The 15,549-nt window shown below is 41.9% G+C and overlaps 1 protein-coding gene across 1 annotated transcript; it reads left to right on the forward strand.

Annotated features, from left to right (window-relative positions):
• Positions 1 to 11,668: 11,668 nt before the first annotated feature.
• On the forward strand, positions 11,669 to 12,280 carry LOC138879286 (uncharacterized). The gene has a single exon (XM_070158892.1). It carries the CDS (start codon positions 11,669 to 11,671, stop codon positions 12,278 to 12,280), a length of 612 nt encoding a protein of 203 aa, XP_070014993.1.
• The last annotated feature ends 3,269 nt before the right edge of the window (positions 12,281 to 15,549 follow it).

Consider the following 15,549-nt stretch of genomic DNA (forward strand, 5'->3'; position numbering starts at 1 on the left):
TTCTTTTAAAATAATTTCCATTATTTTTATAAAATTAAGAGGGAGAAATTGGCTATTTAATACCTAACCTATTATTATTGCAAGTTTAGCCCCAATTGTAACCCACCCCATCGGATTTTTAATTAACCCAATACCCAATCCAAATCCACCCAGCCCAATCTCCGAATGACTCGGCCCAACTTCGATTTAATCTGAGTCGTTGATCAAATGAGATCAACGACCCAGATTTCGTTTCCTTAATTAAATTCTAACTACCCCCCCCCCCGACCCCTCATTTCATTGAGACCGGTCTCTCTCTCTACTTGTTCTCTTCCTCTCCTCCTTCTCTCTAGTACCTTCTAGTTCTTCTCCGATGGCCTTCACCATCTATCCGGCCACCTCCAGCCTCATCTCTTTCGATCACCAGCCGCCGTGAAACCTTATCTCGCTGATTCCCTCTATCCTGGAGACCCCAGGAGCCTCCACCATACGAGATGGTCCATGAAAGCTTTGCCTAGTTTGTCTTCGGCCTTTCTCTGATGGGTTTTGGTCCGATGGTGCTATGAACACCATTATTACTGAGTTTCACAACCAGGTTTCTCCTACTTCTCACTGGTTTCTTATGAAACCCTAATCTCTACCCAGACCTCTTAAATCTCTGTATTTTTTAAACGATTTAACTCACACCTTTATGTTTTACACTACTCTCTACTCGATCTTTATGATTGCTCAAGTTTTAAACGTTTTGTTCCCTTTTTTTCAAACTAGGGTTTCTGAACCCCTTTTCAAAATCACTTTATCTTCTGATTTTGAGTACTATATGTTTGTGTTTATATTATTTGCTTGTTTGTGTGATCTTTTGGGTTATTCTCTGAGTTCTATGCTTTAATTTTGTTGTTAAGGTTCCAACCTTCTACTGTTTCTGTGATTTCTTGCTTAGGGTTCTCTGATTTTCGTGCCTATTGTGTTTAATAGGTCTAATTATTCATTGTTTACCAAATATTCGGTTGATTCTGTGCATTTCTTCGAATCTCTAATTTTGTATATGTTTTCCTTAGATGTTTTTCACTGATTTTGAATCACTTCCTTATTTGTGAGATGCTTTCCTTACTTAGAACTAATTCCTTGTGATTTTAGTCTCATCCGTGATTCTTTGACTAATTTTCAGAGTTAATTTATATTTTTACCATATTTATGCGCATAAACATACTTTCAAATATTCAGTATATATTTTCCTTACTTGAAATATTACGTATTTGGCCCTTATTACATGTTACATGCTTTACTACTCCTATTATGGTAGATTCAGTAGTCTAAGTGATTCTTTCGTTATCTTATATAACTTGTACCCATTCGAATCGTGACTCCCTAATTAAAAGGAGTTTGGTCCTGTGATTGATTCCAATTGGTATTGCTTCTATAATTGTGTACTTGTTACCCCATTCTTTACTTGTTTTCAAAACTATAAATACTCTACCCTCTGTTTAGCATAACAGACGAACAACCACACTGTTCTGAACTCTCTCTTACACACACAAGCATACTCATTGTTCTCTCTTACTTTCCTAATCAATTTTTTTTCAAGAACTGATTCTATATGGATTATTTTTAAACTGTTTTTTTTCTCAACTCAATTACCTTAAAACTATATCGCGCACTCTCACTACTCTTAGAGATTAGGTTCTACCCCCTTCGTGTAAGCATTGCTTTGGGTACCTCTGAGTACTCACTGAACTTTGATGCACGAGGCTGGTAATTCCACACTGCACTTGTTCAACATTTTTTGGTAAATGTTTGGGTGCTGGTACTGGCCAGGGACCCAATGGGGTCTTAGGGAGCTTTGCCACACCCAGACCATGGCAAAGGCTGTGAAACTCGAAAGGAGTGAGGTTGGAAGATTGGGCATGGCTGAAGGCTCCCTATAGAATAACTTCTTATTTTGTATTCGTTATTACTGTAATTCGACTATCCTTGGTTTGTAATAATTTGTAAACGAATGATTGGGGTCGAATAGTGAATATGGGAGGGGTTATGCATGCTTAGTTCAAGTAGTGGGTAGAAAACATGCTTATAGGACTTTATTTACCTACTTTCGCAATAGATATCATGTATAGGACATGCATCTCACATATTAGTAATCCTATTTTAGGCTCTTTACTTTCAGTCTGTTATTATACTCATTTCGTAATCACGATTAGTTAATAACCAACAAGTAACTGTTATAAAATTACTGCTGCATTCTCATTAGCATTTAGAGATCATGTTTTAGGAGCTTCTATGTGCATTAGACATCCTGTTACTTAGGGTATTTTTTTTTTTGAGTTGCAATTGTTGAATGCCTTACCAGTATGTTTAATCTAATAATACAAGTTTGGTTAACTGTGTCCTTTCAAAACTAGAATTAATATGCATGTTCACCCCTTTTATGGTAATTAGGCAACACATACGATGCCTAGACAAACTTTAGGCCTAATAAGAATCGATTAATCATGTTTTACCGGTTTAAGACCAATCAGCCTCTTATAATTTTGAACTCTGTTGCTCTCATTCTTGCAGAAGTTCATTCTGTTTTTTTTTAAAAAAAAACCTCTCGCTCTATCTGGAAAGAAAATCTTGAAATTATGCATCTATTTACTCTCACTGAATTTCTGGTTCTTGTTCTATTATGTTTTCAAACTACTGGGTTACCATTCTCTGCCCAGAATCGTGCTATTTTGAATACTTGTCCAGCACCTTTTCAAGCTACTGTCACTACTTGATTTTCAAATATCATGCTTTAACGATTTTTTTATCTGTCGCTAAACTCAACTATTGTTATCTATTCCTGTTTTCTAAAAAATCCTATCTTTGAGACCTTAAATGTGTTTGAGACGTGCTGATTACATGTTTACTTGTGGAGGGATCTGTGAGCTTTTTATTTGCCTTTGTATTCCCTTTATGTGTAGTCCTACTTGTTATGTATGTCGCTTAGCATTTTGTCCTTTAAACCTAAGGGTTCAGCCTAGTCCTTACCTTTTAGGAATAGTGGTCCTAAATACCCTCTAGGATTTATAGGATGGGACGAGTAATAGCATGCAATAAGTAATGATACCATTCCACGCTTCAATACCTTAACGGGGTGGGATGGGTAGAATATGGATATGATGACTGGTGCGCTAATATCATGTGCGACCCCTCTTTTGAGGAGTGATTGCTGGATATTGCATTGAAGTGATCCATATTATTTGTAAACCTAGGACCCCCTTCCCTTTATTTTCTTTCATCTCTTCTTGTAAAACTATTCAAATCCTTTTTCATAAATTTCTGCCCTCTCTACTTGCCTTCAAAAGTTCTCAACCTAATTGCAATGTTATATGCGAATACTTATTTGAGCCTTGATTGTTTACTTGTAAAGTCACAATTGTAGCATGGCCTGGACCACACTAGTGGATCTTGAGGGATGCCTAACACCTTCCCCTCGAGATAATTTCTAGCCCTTATCCGAACTCTGGTTTTCCAACTCAAACTCTTCTAAAAAGTGTCCTAATGCACTATAATCATTAGGTGGCGACTCTTCAAATTCCAAAACCCAATTCTCGAAAGGGAATAGAGTTGTCCTCCCAATATCGTATACCCGATTTTGACCCATAACAAAAGGGGGCGTCGACAGCATGGCGACTCTGCTAGGGAATTTCTTTAGGCTTTTACCATTGCATGTTGCTTGTGACTTTACCATCTCATCAATTGCTTTATTTTCTGTCTTTTATTCTTTCACTATGAAACTGACTTGGCTCTTCATGTCTTTTCTTTCCTTTAACTGCTTTCCTTTACTGCTTTATTTCAATACTGTTGTAATTACTGCAATTATTGTAATAATTTATCTTATGAACGTGGAAATACATGTCAATTTGTTTCATTCTTGTAAACTGCATCTTCAACATCATATTCCACTCATGCCAAAAAAATACCATAGCAACGCTTATAATGAGTGGTTGCGCTCTTCCAATATTATAACCCTTTAAATTCGGCAAAGGCGTATTTGCGGTAAAACCAATCGATCAGCGGTGTAGTCGACAGTTCTGTGTCTTTCCTTCTTGAGTTGTCCGCTCAAGGGTACCTGTCTAATACCCCAATAGAAACTTTACTCTGTTCAATTATACATGCATCATGGTCAAACTTAGCTGAATCAGTTATATTGTCCGCATAATGACTCATTAAGATAGCCTTGTCCAAAGTCCATCGGGTTTCCCTGAAACCCAAACGGACACATACATGTTCTATGCATTTATTTGGAGAACTAAATGCTTGCTATGGTAATTATTGGTTTAAATAATCGAGTCTTGCGGGGTAAGGGTCTAACACTCTGTTTTGCAGAAAATGAGGCACAAAGTCCCCAGATTTGGCATGGTAACCAACATTTATCCAAGGCTGCTAAATTGGTGGAAGACCTCCACTCCAGTGATCAGACACTCGTCCGCAAATACTTAGGGAATCTGCTTTTTCTTCTAGAAATCTAGCCTGACAACAAAATCATAGAGGCTGCAACTCTGTTCTGGGATAGTGACAGGTTCGTGTTCCGCTTCGGGGTCCTTGAAATGACTCCTTTGCTCGAAGAAATAGGAGGTTTAGCTGGTATTCCTTGGGAGACTCCGGGTTTGCTTATGCCAGAGAATCGCAAGGGTAGGGGTTTCCTTAAGATGATAGGACTGAAGAAGAATCTAGACTTGACCTGTTTGAAAGACTCCTACATCCCATTCGACTATCTGTACGAGAGGTACGACCATAGCAAGTCATACCGCACCTACTCAGATGAATTTGCCCTCACCTCACTAGAGCATATTCACATAAGGGTCTTCGTATTCATGTTTTGTTTCCTGGGAATGATAGTGTTCCCTATGAAGAAGGCTAGGATCCACACCAGACTGGCCATGGTAACCAAGACTCTGATGGAAGGAATTGGCTGACAGCCTTTCAGTATAGTGCTCATGATCGTTGCTGAGACATACCGGGCCCTAGATAACTGTAATCGAAAGGCTAGTCATTTTGAGGGATGTAATTTATTACTTCATCTATGGCTCATGGAGCACCTCCATAATGGAGAATACCGGCAAGAGATCTTACGCAGAGATTGGGACGATCACATTGCCTTCCACCAGCCAAGGCGTATGAATTATATGCCTAACATGTTCGCTCAGCCAGAGGACGTTGGAGGATGGGTGGAGTTATTTGAGAATTTAAAAGAAGACCAAGTACAGTGGATGGTCGAGTGGTTTCCTACGGAAGAATTCATTGTTCGATCCCGAGACGCACCATTTCTCATACTCATTGATCTAAAAGGAACTTATCCCTACGTTCCCCTCCGGGCCATGAGGCAGGCTGGAAGAAAGCAAATCATACCAAGGGTCGATAAAATGAGTCACTTTAGGGCTGATTTCCAGGATGATGATAGCCCTCACAAATGCCAAGCTCAGCACATGTGGCATTGCAAGCTCGTTTTGGGGAGAGAATCTATTGAGCCAGACAAGAATCACGCCGGTTGTGTGCCGCATTATTCAGGTTGGTTGGAAGATGATCACAATGGTTTGGGTCAGCCCGGGTTCATCCGAGTTCACAGGGTCATCGATGAGAAAGCTGAAGCGTAGGTTAAGTACAATCAACTACGCAAGAGAATTCGAGAGTGCGAAAGCGAGCATCGGGAAATACAAGAAGCCCATCAGAAGTTGATCGAGGAATGGAAAGATATGGCTGTTAGCGCCAACAAGCGACTAGGGTATTTGGAGCGTGGTCTAGTGGAGCTAGAAGGAAAGTTCATCAAGAGGATTGAAGACTGTCAAAAACACTGAAGGGAATGCAGGCGGACATTTGGCCCGAGCTTATCTGCTGCTAGGACTGCACGAGCTGGTGAAGCTGTTCGAGGGAGACAAAGATGCCGAATCTAGGGAAGGTCCTTCTGGGACCAAGTAGTTAGGAGTCTTTCATTTTGCTTTAATGATGTAATAAGGCCAATGGCCACTAGTGACATTTTATTTTCCGTTATTTAGTGCCGTTTTGGATTCGTCTTATTTTTATCAATAAAATGAGGCATTTAGCACTATAAGTTCTCCAAATTAATTTGTCGCTAGGCCTAACTCGGGCACAATGAGGCACCCAAATTAGGACGCGATTTATATTCTTGCACAATGTGTTTAAATACTGCAACATTTTTCCTCATAATCTGCACTAACTTGTTACCTTGTCTTTTGTTTTTATTTTATTTTTTATTCCCCCTCCCAAACGGTTAGTTCGTGCATTCTGGCACCATCATCATACAGTACAAGATTCAAGGGCCCTCCACCTCCTCCTCCTCCGAGTCCTATCCGGAACAAGAACAAAGGCAGGATGGGAGATTCAAGCGCCAGAAAGGAAATTGAAAGAATTAAGATTCCTCAGGATACCCCGGTTCCTCAAAATTGAGATTCCTCAAGTTTCGAGAAGAAATAGATCAAGTTCGGAACTTGGCAAATTTATCATTCCCTCTCACCACTCCTGATGTCAACTTTCCAAATGCTCAAAATCCCGCCACAGAACACCCCACAACCACAGATGCAACCCAATCGTGCTCAACACTGAAACACATGCCACACTCCAAACAACACTCCACTACTCATTCCTGAACCACTGAACACCACAAAAGACCACCTCCACAACACTCCCATCTACGTAGATACCGTACCCCACTACACTCAACCAATCTCAAGTGCACCTGAGTCTGATGACAAGGACTCTCTTATCAGAAACTTGGCAGCAGAACTCAAGAAGTTGTCCAACCGAGTCCAGGGCATGGAAGAAAACAAAGGTATAGAGGGGCTGAATTATGATGACCTCTGCATTCAGCCAGATGTTGAACTTCCGGAGATGTACAAACCTCCCAAGTTCGAAATGTTCGATGGCACGGGAGATCCCAGAGTCCATTTGAGAACGTATTGTGATAAGCTGGTTGGAGTCGGAAGGAATGAGAAAATCCGTATGAAACTCTTCATGAGAAGTCTGAAGGGGGATGCTTTATCCTGGTACATCAGTCAGGACCCCAAGAAATGGACAAGCTAGGTAGGTATGACATCGGATTTCATGGATAGGTTCTGATTCAATACAGAGAATGCACCGCATGTATTCTACATCCAGAATTTGAAGAAGAAACCGACCGAGACATTCCACGAGTATGCTACACATTGGAGATCAGAGGCTGCTAAGGTTAGGCCGGCCTTAGAAGAGGAACAGATGAACAGATTCTTTGTCCGAGCTCAGGATCCACAATATTATGAGAGGTTGATGCTGATCTAGGGCCAGAAATTCTCCGATATCATCAAGCTGGGAGAAAGAATTGAGGAAGGCATTAAGAATGGTATGGTTACTAATCTTGAAGCATTGCAGGCCACCAACAAGGCTTTACAGTCTGGTGGCACATCCAAGAAGAAGGATGTGAGTGCCGTGATGGTCGCACAAGGAGCCAAATCACCACTAAAATACCACACATACCCGTCACCTCCACTTACATATCAGCCTATCCCGAATTACCAAGCACCCGCACCCCCTTACCAAAATCCACCACCCATTTACCAATCATCTCCACCTCCTACATATCAACCCACTTCACCCAGATACTCTCAACATGCACCTGTTTACCAAGCTTATAATGCCCAACCCTCTCACTACCAATCACCTCCCACTCGCCAAAATTTCCCTAGACCCAGACCAAATTTTGACCGCATACCTCCCAAACAATATACAGCCATCGCTGAGCCAATTGACCAGCTGTATGAGAAACTTAAAGTTGCTGGTTACGTCTCCCCTATCCCTGCCATAACTTTAGAAAATCCTTCCCAGTGGGTCAACCCTAATAAGACCTATGCGTACCACTCCGACATGAAGGGACATACCATTGACGAGTGCTGCTCGTTGAAGGACAAGATTCAAACTCTGATCGACAATAAGGTTATCGTAGCAAAGGAGCCTGCTCCTAATGTCCGCAACAACCCTCTGCCTGACCACAACGGTGGAGACATTCACATGATCGAGACCGAAGATGACTGGGACCCCAAGGGGTCGATAGGATTGATTGCTGAGGATGATGAGCCAAAGAAACCGGTAGTCACACTTAACCTGATTGTTGTGCAGAATCAGCCCTCCAGGGGCGATGAAGTAAACATGTCTATACCTCTCGAATTTGAAGCACCTTCTTTTGCGAAGGTCATCGGACCAATTGAGGTTGAGTTTGGGGCTCCAAAAGCACCTACACCCTTCGAAGTTGTTGTGTTACCACCGAGGTTACCCATTCCTGTAGCAATGTTAGACATAACACCGTTCCACTCAAATGCCATACCATGGGATTACACAGCTGAAGCTAGGAGGAAAGGGAAGACCAAGACGGGAGAAGCAATTACTGCGCAGGGTATGACCAGAACAGGCAAGGTTTACACTCCAGAGCACCTAGCTGAGTCCAGTAAGCAAGCCTCTGGACGGACTATTGAAACTGGGCCCGATGATCTTTGGAGGAAAATACAAGCTAAGGAGTATTCGGTCGTTGAGCAGTTGAACAAAACACCAGTGCAGATCTCCATCCTAGCTCTTCTACAGAGCTCTAACGCACACAAAAATGCCTTGATAAAGATATTGAGCGAAGCTTATGTGCCCAGCAACAGAACTGGAGGAGAAATGGCAAATATGGTAGGACAAATACTGGAAAGCCACAAAATCACCTTCCACAAAGATGAGCTGCCGGCGGAAGGACTGAGTCACAACATGGCCCTGCACATCACCGTGCAATGCGAGGATTACTTCATCACTAGAGTCTTGGTTGATGGAGGCTCCAGCCTCAACATCTATCTGTTGATAACTCTCTGAACATTGGGAAAGAGCCTGCACGAGATCAAAGATGGGGCTATCAATGTCAAAGCCTTCGATGGGTCCCAAAGGTCCACTATCGGAGAGATCAGCCTATGCTTCCAAATGGGGCCAACCTGGTTTGACGTTGACTTTCAGGTGATAGATGTCCCAACATCCTACAATTTGATGTTGGGACGACCATGGATCCACGCCGCTGGAGCTGTAGCATCGACCCTACATCAGGCAGTGAAGTTCGAATGGAATCACCAAGAGGTGATTATTCATGGCGATGGTAGCAACCCCATATATAGTCGCCAGACCATCCCGATGATTGGAGGCAGAAGGAGAATAGACGGAGTAACATACCACCACATTGAAAAGGTCAACACTGTAGACAAGGATAAATGGTGGGATAACAAGATTGAATGTATCTTGAATTGGCGTGGGTACGAACCTGGAAAGGGACTCGGCAAAAACCTCCAGGGAATCACCAAACCCATCAAGCTAAAGAAACATGGTACTACATTTGGTTTAGGGTATGAGTACACTTGGAAGGAGTTCAATCACTGGTCGCCACCATGGCGCGGTCCCTACTACCCACTGGATCATCCGATACCTCACCTGGAACAGACTTTCCAGCCGGCAGATACTATATATGGGTCGGAGGAAGATGAAGCATTGGCAGCCGTGAAGAATCTGTTCCTGGAGGATGACGATATGGACTGCTGTGTTATTTTCAAGGAGGAAGGCCCTTCTATACGAGTTGTGAACCGAGGAGAGCGCCTTAGCAATTGGTCAATCAGAACCACCAGGGCCCGAAAAGCTTCGGGGTAGCAAGGCTAAACAAAAGCACCATGCATCACATTTTTACTTTTTACTAGCTGATTTTATTTCCGCATTGTCTTTAATTTTGAAAAGAGCTCTGATATTCAAAACAATTATGATTCAATCGAAAGTATTTTAGTTTATTATATATCTCTCTCTTATTATGTTTTCTATCATTCACTTTATTTTACACAGCATTACTATTACTTTCCTTGACGATGAACCAACGATTGTGATTTGCAACGAGACAACGCAACAAACGGATATGGATTCAAAATAGGATGATATACCAGAAGAGGTCGTCAGAGAGGTTGATAATTTTGAGAATAGGCCCAAGTCTAACTTGGACGAAACTGAGGTCTTTAATCTGGGAGATATAGAGAATGTCAAAGAAACGCGCATCAGTGTTCACCTGTCACCATCAGAAAAGAAAGAGTACACGGAATTCCTAAAGGAATATGAAGACATATTCGCCTGGTCGTATGATGATATGACTGGTCTCAGTACATCCATTGTAGCTCACAAACTGCCAACATATCCAACATATCTGCCGGTAAAGCAGAAGCTCAGGAAATTCAAACCCAACATGAGTTTGAAAATCAAAGAAGAGGTTACCAATCAAGTTAAAGCCAAGGTTCTCAGGGTAGTAGAGTATTCGACATGGTTAGCCAACATCGTGCTAGTGCCAAAAAAGGATGGGAAAGTTAGAGTTTGTGTTGACTACTAGGATCTTAATCGGGCCAATCCCAAAGACGACTTCCCCTTGCCTAACATACACATTCTTATCAACAACTGCACCAAGCATGAGTTGCAGTCTTTTGTTAATTGTTTCGCTGGGTATCATCAGATATGGATGGACGAGGAAGATGCAGAGAAAACAGCTTTCATCACGCCATGGGGAATGTAATGTTACAAAATGATGTCATTCGGTTTGAAGAATGCTGGTGCCACCTACATGAGAGCCATGACTACCATCTTTCATGACATGATACATAAGGAAATCGAGGTATATGTGGACGATGTCATCATCAAATCCAAGAAAGCCAAGGATCACATGGAAGACCTAAGAAAGTTCTTCAACAGACTGAGGAGGTACAATCTGAAACTGAATCCCGCCAAGTGTGCATTCGGGGTTCCTACTGGAAAATTATTGGGTTTCATCATGAGTCGTCGAGGAATAGAATTGGATCCATAAAAGATCAAAGCTATCCAAGAATTGCCGCCGCCAAAGAACAAGAAGGACATGATGAGTTTCCTGGGGAGACTCAACTATATCAGCCGGTTCATAGCTCAGTCCACTGTCATTTGTGAACATATCTTCAAAATGTTGAAAAAGGATGTTGCTACCAAGTGGACTGATGATTGTTAGAAAGCCTTCGACAAAATCAAGGAATACCTGTCAACACCACCAGTCTTGGTTCCGCCTAAGTAGGAAGACCCCTATTTCTTTACCTTACGGTATTGGATGGAGCATTCAGTTGTGTTCTGGGACAACATGATGAAACAGAGAGAAAGGAGTAGGTCATCTACTATCTTAGTAAGAAGTTCACACCATACGAGGACCGATATTCTCTTTTAGAACGCACTTGTTGTGCTCTGAATTTGATCGCACAGAAGTTGAGGCATTACTTCTGTGCTTACACTACATATCTCATATCTAGAATGGACCCTCTGAAATATCTTCCAGAAACCCATGCCCACTAGCAAGCTCGCCAAGTGGCAAATCCTGCTAAGTGAATTCGACATTGTTTACGTGACCTAGAAAGCAATAAAAGGGCAAGTATTGGCGGATCATCTCGCCGAGAATCCCGTGGACGGGGAATACGAGCCCCTAAAAACGTATTTTCCCAATGAAGAGGTATCTTTCATAGGAGAAGATATTGCAGAATCCTATGATGGTTGGAGGTTGTTTTTCGATGGAGCTGCAAATTTCAAAGGAGTTGGCATAGGAGCAGTCCTAGTATCAGAAGCTGGCCAGCACTACCCGGTATCTGCCAAGCTCAGGTTCCCTTGCACCAATAATATGGCCGAATATGAAGCCTGCATCTTGGGGCTCAAAATGGCCATTGACATGAACGTTCAGGAGTTGCTAGTGATCAGGGATTCAAACTTGCTCATATATCAGGTTCGAGAAGAGTGGGAAACCAAGAACTCTAAGATACTTCCCTACTTGCATCATATACAGAAGTTGAGGGAAAGGTTCACAAAGACAGAATTTCAGCACGTCCCCAGAGTCCAAAATGAGTTTGCTGATGCATTAGCTACTTTATCATCCATGATCCAGCATCTAGATACAAATTTTATTGATCTTATCCCAGTAAAGATTCATGATCAGCCAGCTTATTGCGCCCACATTGAGGAAGAAGCGGATGGAAAACCATGGTTCCATGACATCAAGGAGTACTTGACAACAGGGGAATATCCAGAACTTGCCAATGCTACTAAGAAGCGCACAATTCGTAGGTTATCCAGCAACTTCTTTCATAGTGGAGGAATAATGTACAGGAGGACTCCCGATTTGGGTTTACTAAGGTGTGTCGAAGCAAAAGAAGCATTCAGGCTATTAGATGAAGTGCATGCAGGGACCTGCGGGCCGCACATGAATGGTTTTGTCTTAGCAAAGAAGATACTCTGAGCAGGGTATTTTTGGATGACTATGAAAACAGATTGTATCCAGTATGTTTGCAAATGCCATCGCTGTCAGATACATGCAGATATGATAAAGGTGCCTCCAAACGAGCTTACTACAACAAGCTCACCATGGTCATTCGTCGCTTGGGGAATGGATGTTATCGGACCTATCGAGCCTGCCGCATCAAATGGGCACAGGTTCATCTTAGTGGCAATCAATTATTTTACCAAATGGGTCGAAGCAGCATCATACAATGCGGTCACTAAGAAGGTTGTGGCGGATTTCGTCCGCGACCGCATTGTTTGTCGGTTCGGAATTCCGGAATCAATCATCACCGATAATGGTTCCAATCTCAACAGCGACTTGATGAAAGCAATATGTGAAATAGTCAAGATCAAACACCAGAACTCTATAGTCTACAGGCCTCAGATGAATGGAGCTGTGGAGGCAGCCAACAAAAATATCAAGAAGATACTAAGGAAGATGGTCGAAAGGAACAACTCCATACATGCTAGGTTATGGTACAGAGGCGGTCATCCCCGCCGAGGTAGAAATTCCCTCCTTAAGGATCATACAAGAAGTAGAGTTGGATGATGCAGAATGGGTAAAAGGTCGCTACGAGTAGTTAGCCCTTATAGATGGGAAAAGGATGAATGCAGTTTACCACGGTCAGTTGTATCAGAACAGAATGTCCAAAGCCTTCAAAAAAAGAGTTAAGCCAAGGAAGTTTACACCGGGGCAGCTGGTGTTGAAGAAAATATTCCCACATCAAGATGAAGCCAAGGGGAAGTTCTCTCCCAATTGGCAGGGTCCATACGTGGTTCACCGGGTTCTAACTGGAGGAGCCCTTATTCTTGCAGAAATGGACGGAGAAGTCTGGCCGAAGCCAATCAATTCAGATGCAGTGAAACGATACTATATGTAACCACTTATGATTCCCTTTATGATGTAATTTGAACTACGCCTTACCTGATTCTCGTTTAAGAGGGTATACGTAGGCAGCCCTATGGGTTCGGTCACAATTTAATAAAAATTCCATTTCCCCCCGCTATTGGAACTGGGGCAGAATTTTGAGGAGGACCCTCAAAATTCCGGAGCGAAAGAGGTTGCAATGTCTGAAACCACGTCGCAGTCATTGGTTCATCTAAAGAAAACTATATTCGATTATATACTTACGTTATATTTATTAAATCATGCATAACTATTATCCGTATTGCTGTTATTTAGCGATGCTACGCCAATGAAACACAACGTCAAGAGCTCGGGGAAGACGAACTAACCTTTTCCCCTTACAGAACTCACGATTTTTCTTTGGATGTAGGCACTCGACTTGCAGTATCTTAAGTATATTTATGTATGCATACTTTCCTAAGAATGCAATTTCTCAGAATCATCACTTGCCCGCAATTACTATACGTACATAATCTCCCCAGCAGTCATATTGTCATAATCGGCTATCAGCTAAGAGATCTTACTATTAATCGTCCTTTTACATTCTTGCACTGCATAAGGCTACTTTTCTGCCTTCCGAGGTTAAGCTCTACCCCCATCTGCATATCTCTGCATTTTGCATAAGGCTACTTTTCTTCCTTCCGAGGTTAAGCTCTACCTCCATCTGCATATCTCTGCATTTTGCATAAGGCTACTTTTCTGCCTTCCGAGGTTAAGCTCTACCTCCATCATCATCTGCATAAGGCTACTTTTCTACCTTTCGAGACTAAGCTCTGTCTCCATCTGTATTTTGCATAAGGCTACTTTTCTGCCTTCCGAGGTTAAGCTCTACCTCCATCATCATTTGCATAAGGCTACCTTTTTGCCTTCCGAGACTAAGCATTGTCTCCATCCTGCATTTCTCTGCATTGCATAAGGCTACCTTTCCGCCTTCCGAGACTAATCATTGTCTACATCCTGCATTTCTCTGCATTGCATAAGGCTACCTTTCTGCCTTCCGAGACTAAGCATTGTCTCCATCCTGCATTTCCTTGCATTGCATAAGGCTACCTTATCTGCCTTTCGGGATTAAGCCCTGTCTCCATCTGTATTTCACATAAGGATACTTTTCTGCCTTCCGAGGTTAAGCTCTACCTCCATCATCATCTGCATAAGGCTACTTTTCTGCCTTTCGAGACTAAGCTCTGTCTCCATCTGCATTTTGCATAAGGCTACCATTCTGCCTTCTGAGGTTAAGCTCTACCTCCATCTGCATTTCCTGCATTGCATAAGGCTACCTTTCTGCCTTCCGAGACTAAGCTCTGTCTCCATCCTGCATGGCTGAAATATCGCCACCTTTTATTTACTTCTTGAATCGGCTGAAATATCGCCAAATCCTACATTTCATGGGCTGAAAGATCGCCACCTTCTGCATTTCATGGGCTGAAAGATCGCCAAATTGTCCAAAGGCGTCATTGTTCGGAGGCACCATTTGCATAGCCCGAGAACGCCATGCCAAGGCCTGAGGACCCCATTTTATCTTTTGCATATCATTATTCAAAGGCATCATAGTTCGGAGGCATCATCTACATGGCCCGAGAACATCATTTCATGGCCTGCGAATTTTTATTTACGCTCTTCATAGACCGGGACGTCATGGTCCTAGGACGTCATCCTAACCGACAACTCTTTCATCCTTCCCGAGTAAAGAGGGGCAGCTGTTGATACCCAATTTTTCCCTAAGTATTTTTTACACTCAAAATACTTTCAAAATAACATATATATGCATACATAAGCATGCCCAAGTATTTTGGTATTTTTCCCAAATTGTTTAAGGATTTTTCAAAACCAAATTATTGTATATTTTAGTAGTGCAAAATCCAATAATTATTCTTAAAATTATCATTTTGGTGAATAATTTATTTATTTCTCATATTTACACCAAAATATAATTAAGGTGATTTTTGCATATTTTTACAAATTTATTTGGTATTTTTAAAGCTAATTTGCATATAATTGCAATTATAGCAAATGTTTCGATTAATAGTATTTTTATAATTGCAAAATCAGTTCCAGGACTATTTTGTAACGATTTATAATCAAAGCATAAGCAAGAAGGAGGATAAAACTCGTTAAAATCTCTACTTATCAGTATGCACAGCCGTACCCTCATCTTTTCACTACTTCAGGTATGTTTCTATGCTCGTTCGAGGACGAACGAATATTTTAAGAGGGAGAGGATGTAATGACCCGGTCGGTCGTTTTAAGAATTTATGTCCCGATCCCCTATTATCTGCATTCCCCGTATTTGTTTCTGCTATTGTAAGTTGTCGGGAAGGTTC

This window comes from Nicotiana sylvestris, chromosome 10 (genome assembly GCF_000393655.2).
Source record: "Nicotiana sylvestris chromosome 10, ASM39365v2, whole genome shotgun sequence".
NCBI classification, from domain to species: Eukaryota; Viridiplantae; Streptophyta; class Magnoliopsida; order Solanales; family Solanaceae; genus Nicotiana; species Nicotiana sylvestris.

Excerpts from the sequence above, each read along its gene's own strand:
- LOC138879286 (XM_070158892.1), top strand. The coding sequence starts at position 11,669 with ATGGCCGAATATGAAGCCTGCATCTTGGGGCTCAAAATGGCCATTGAC.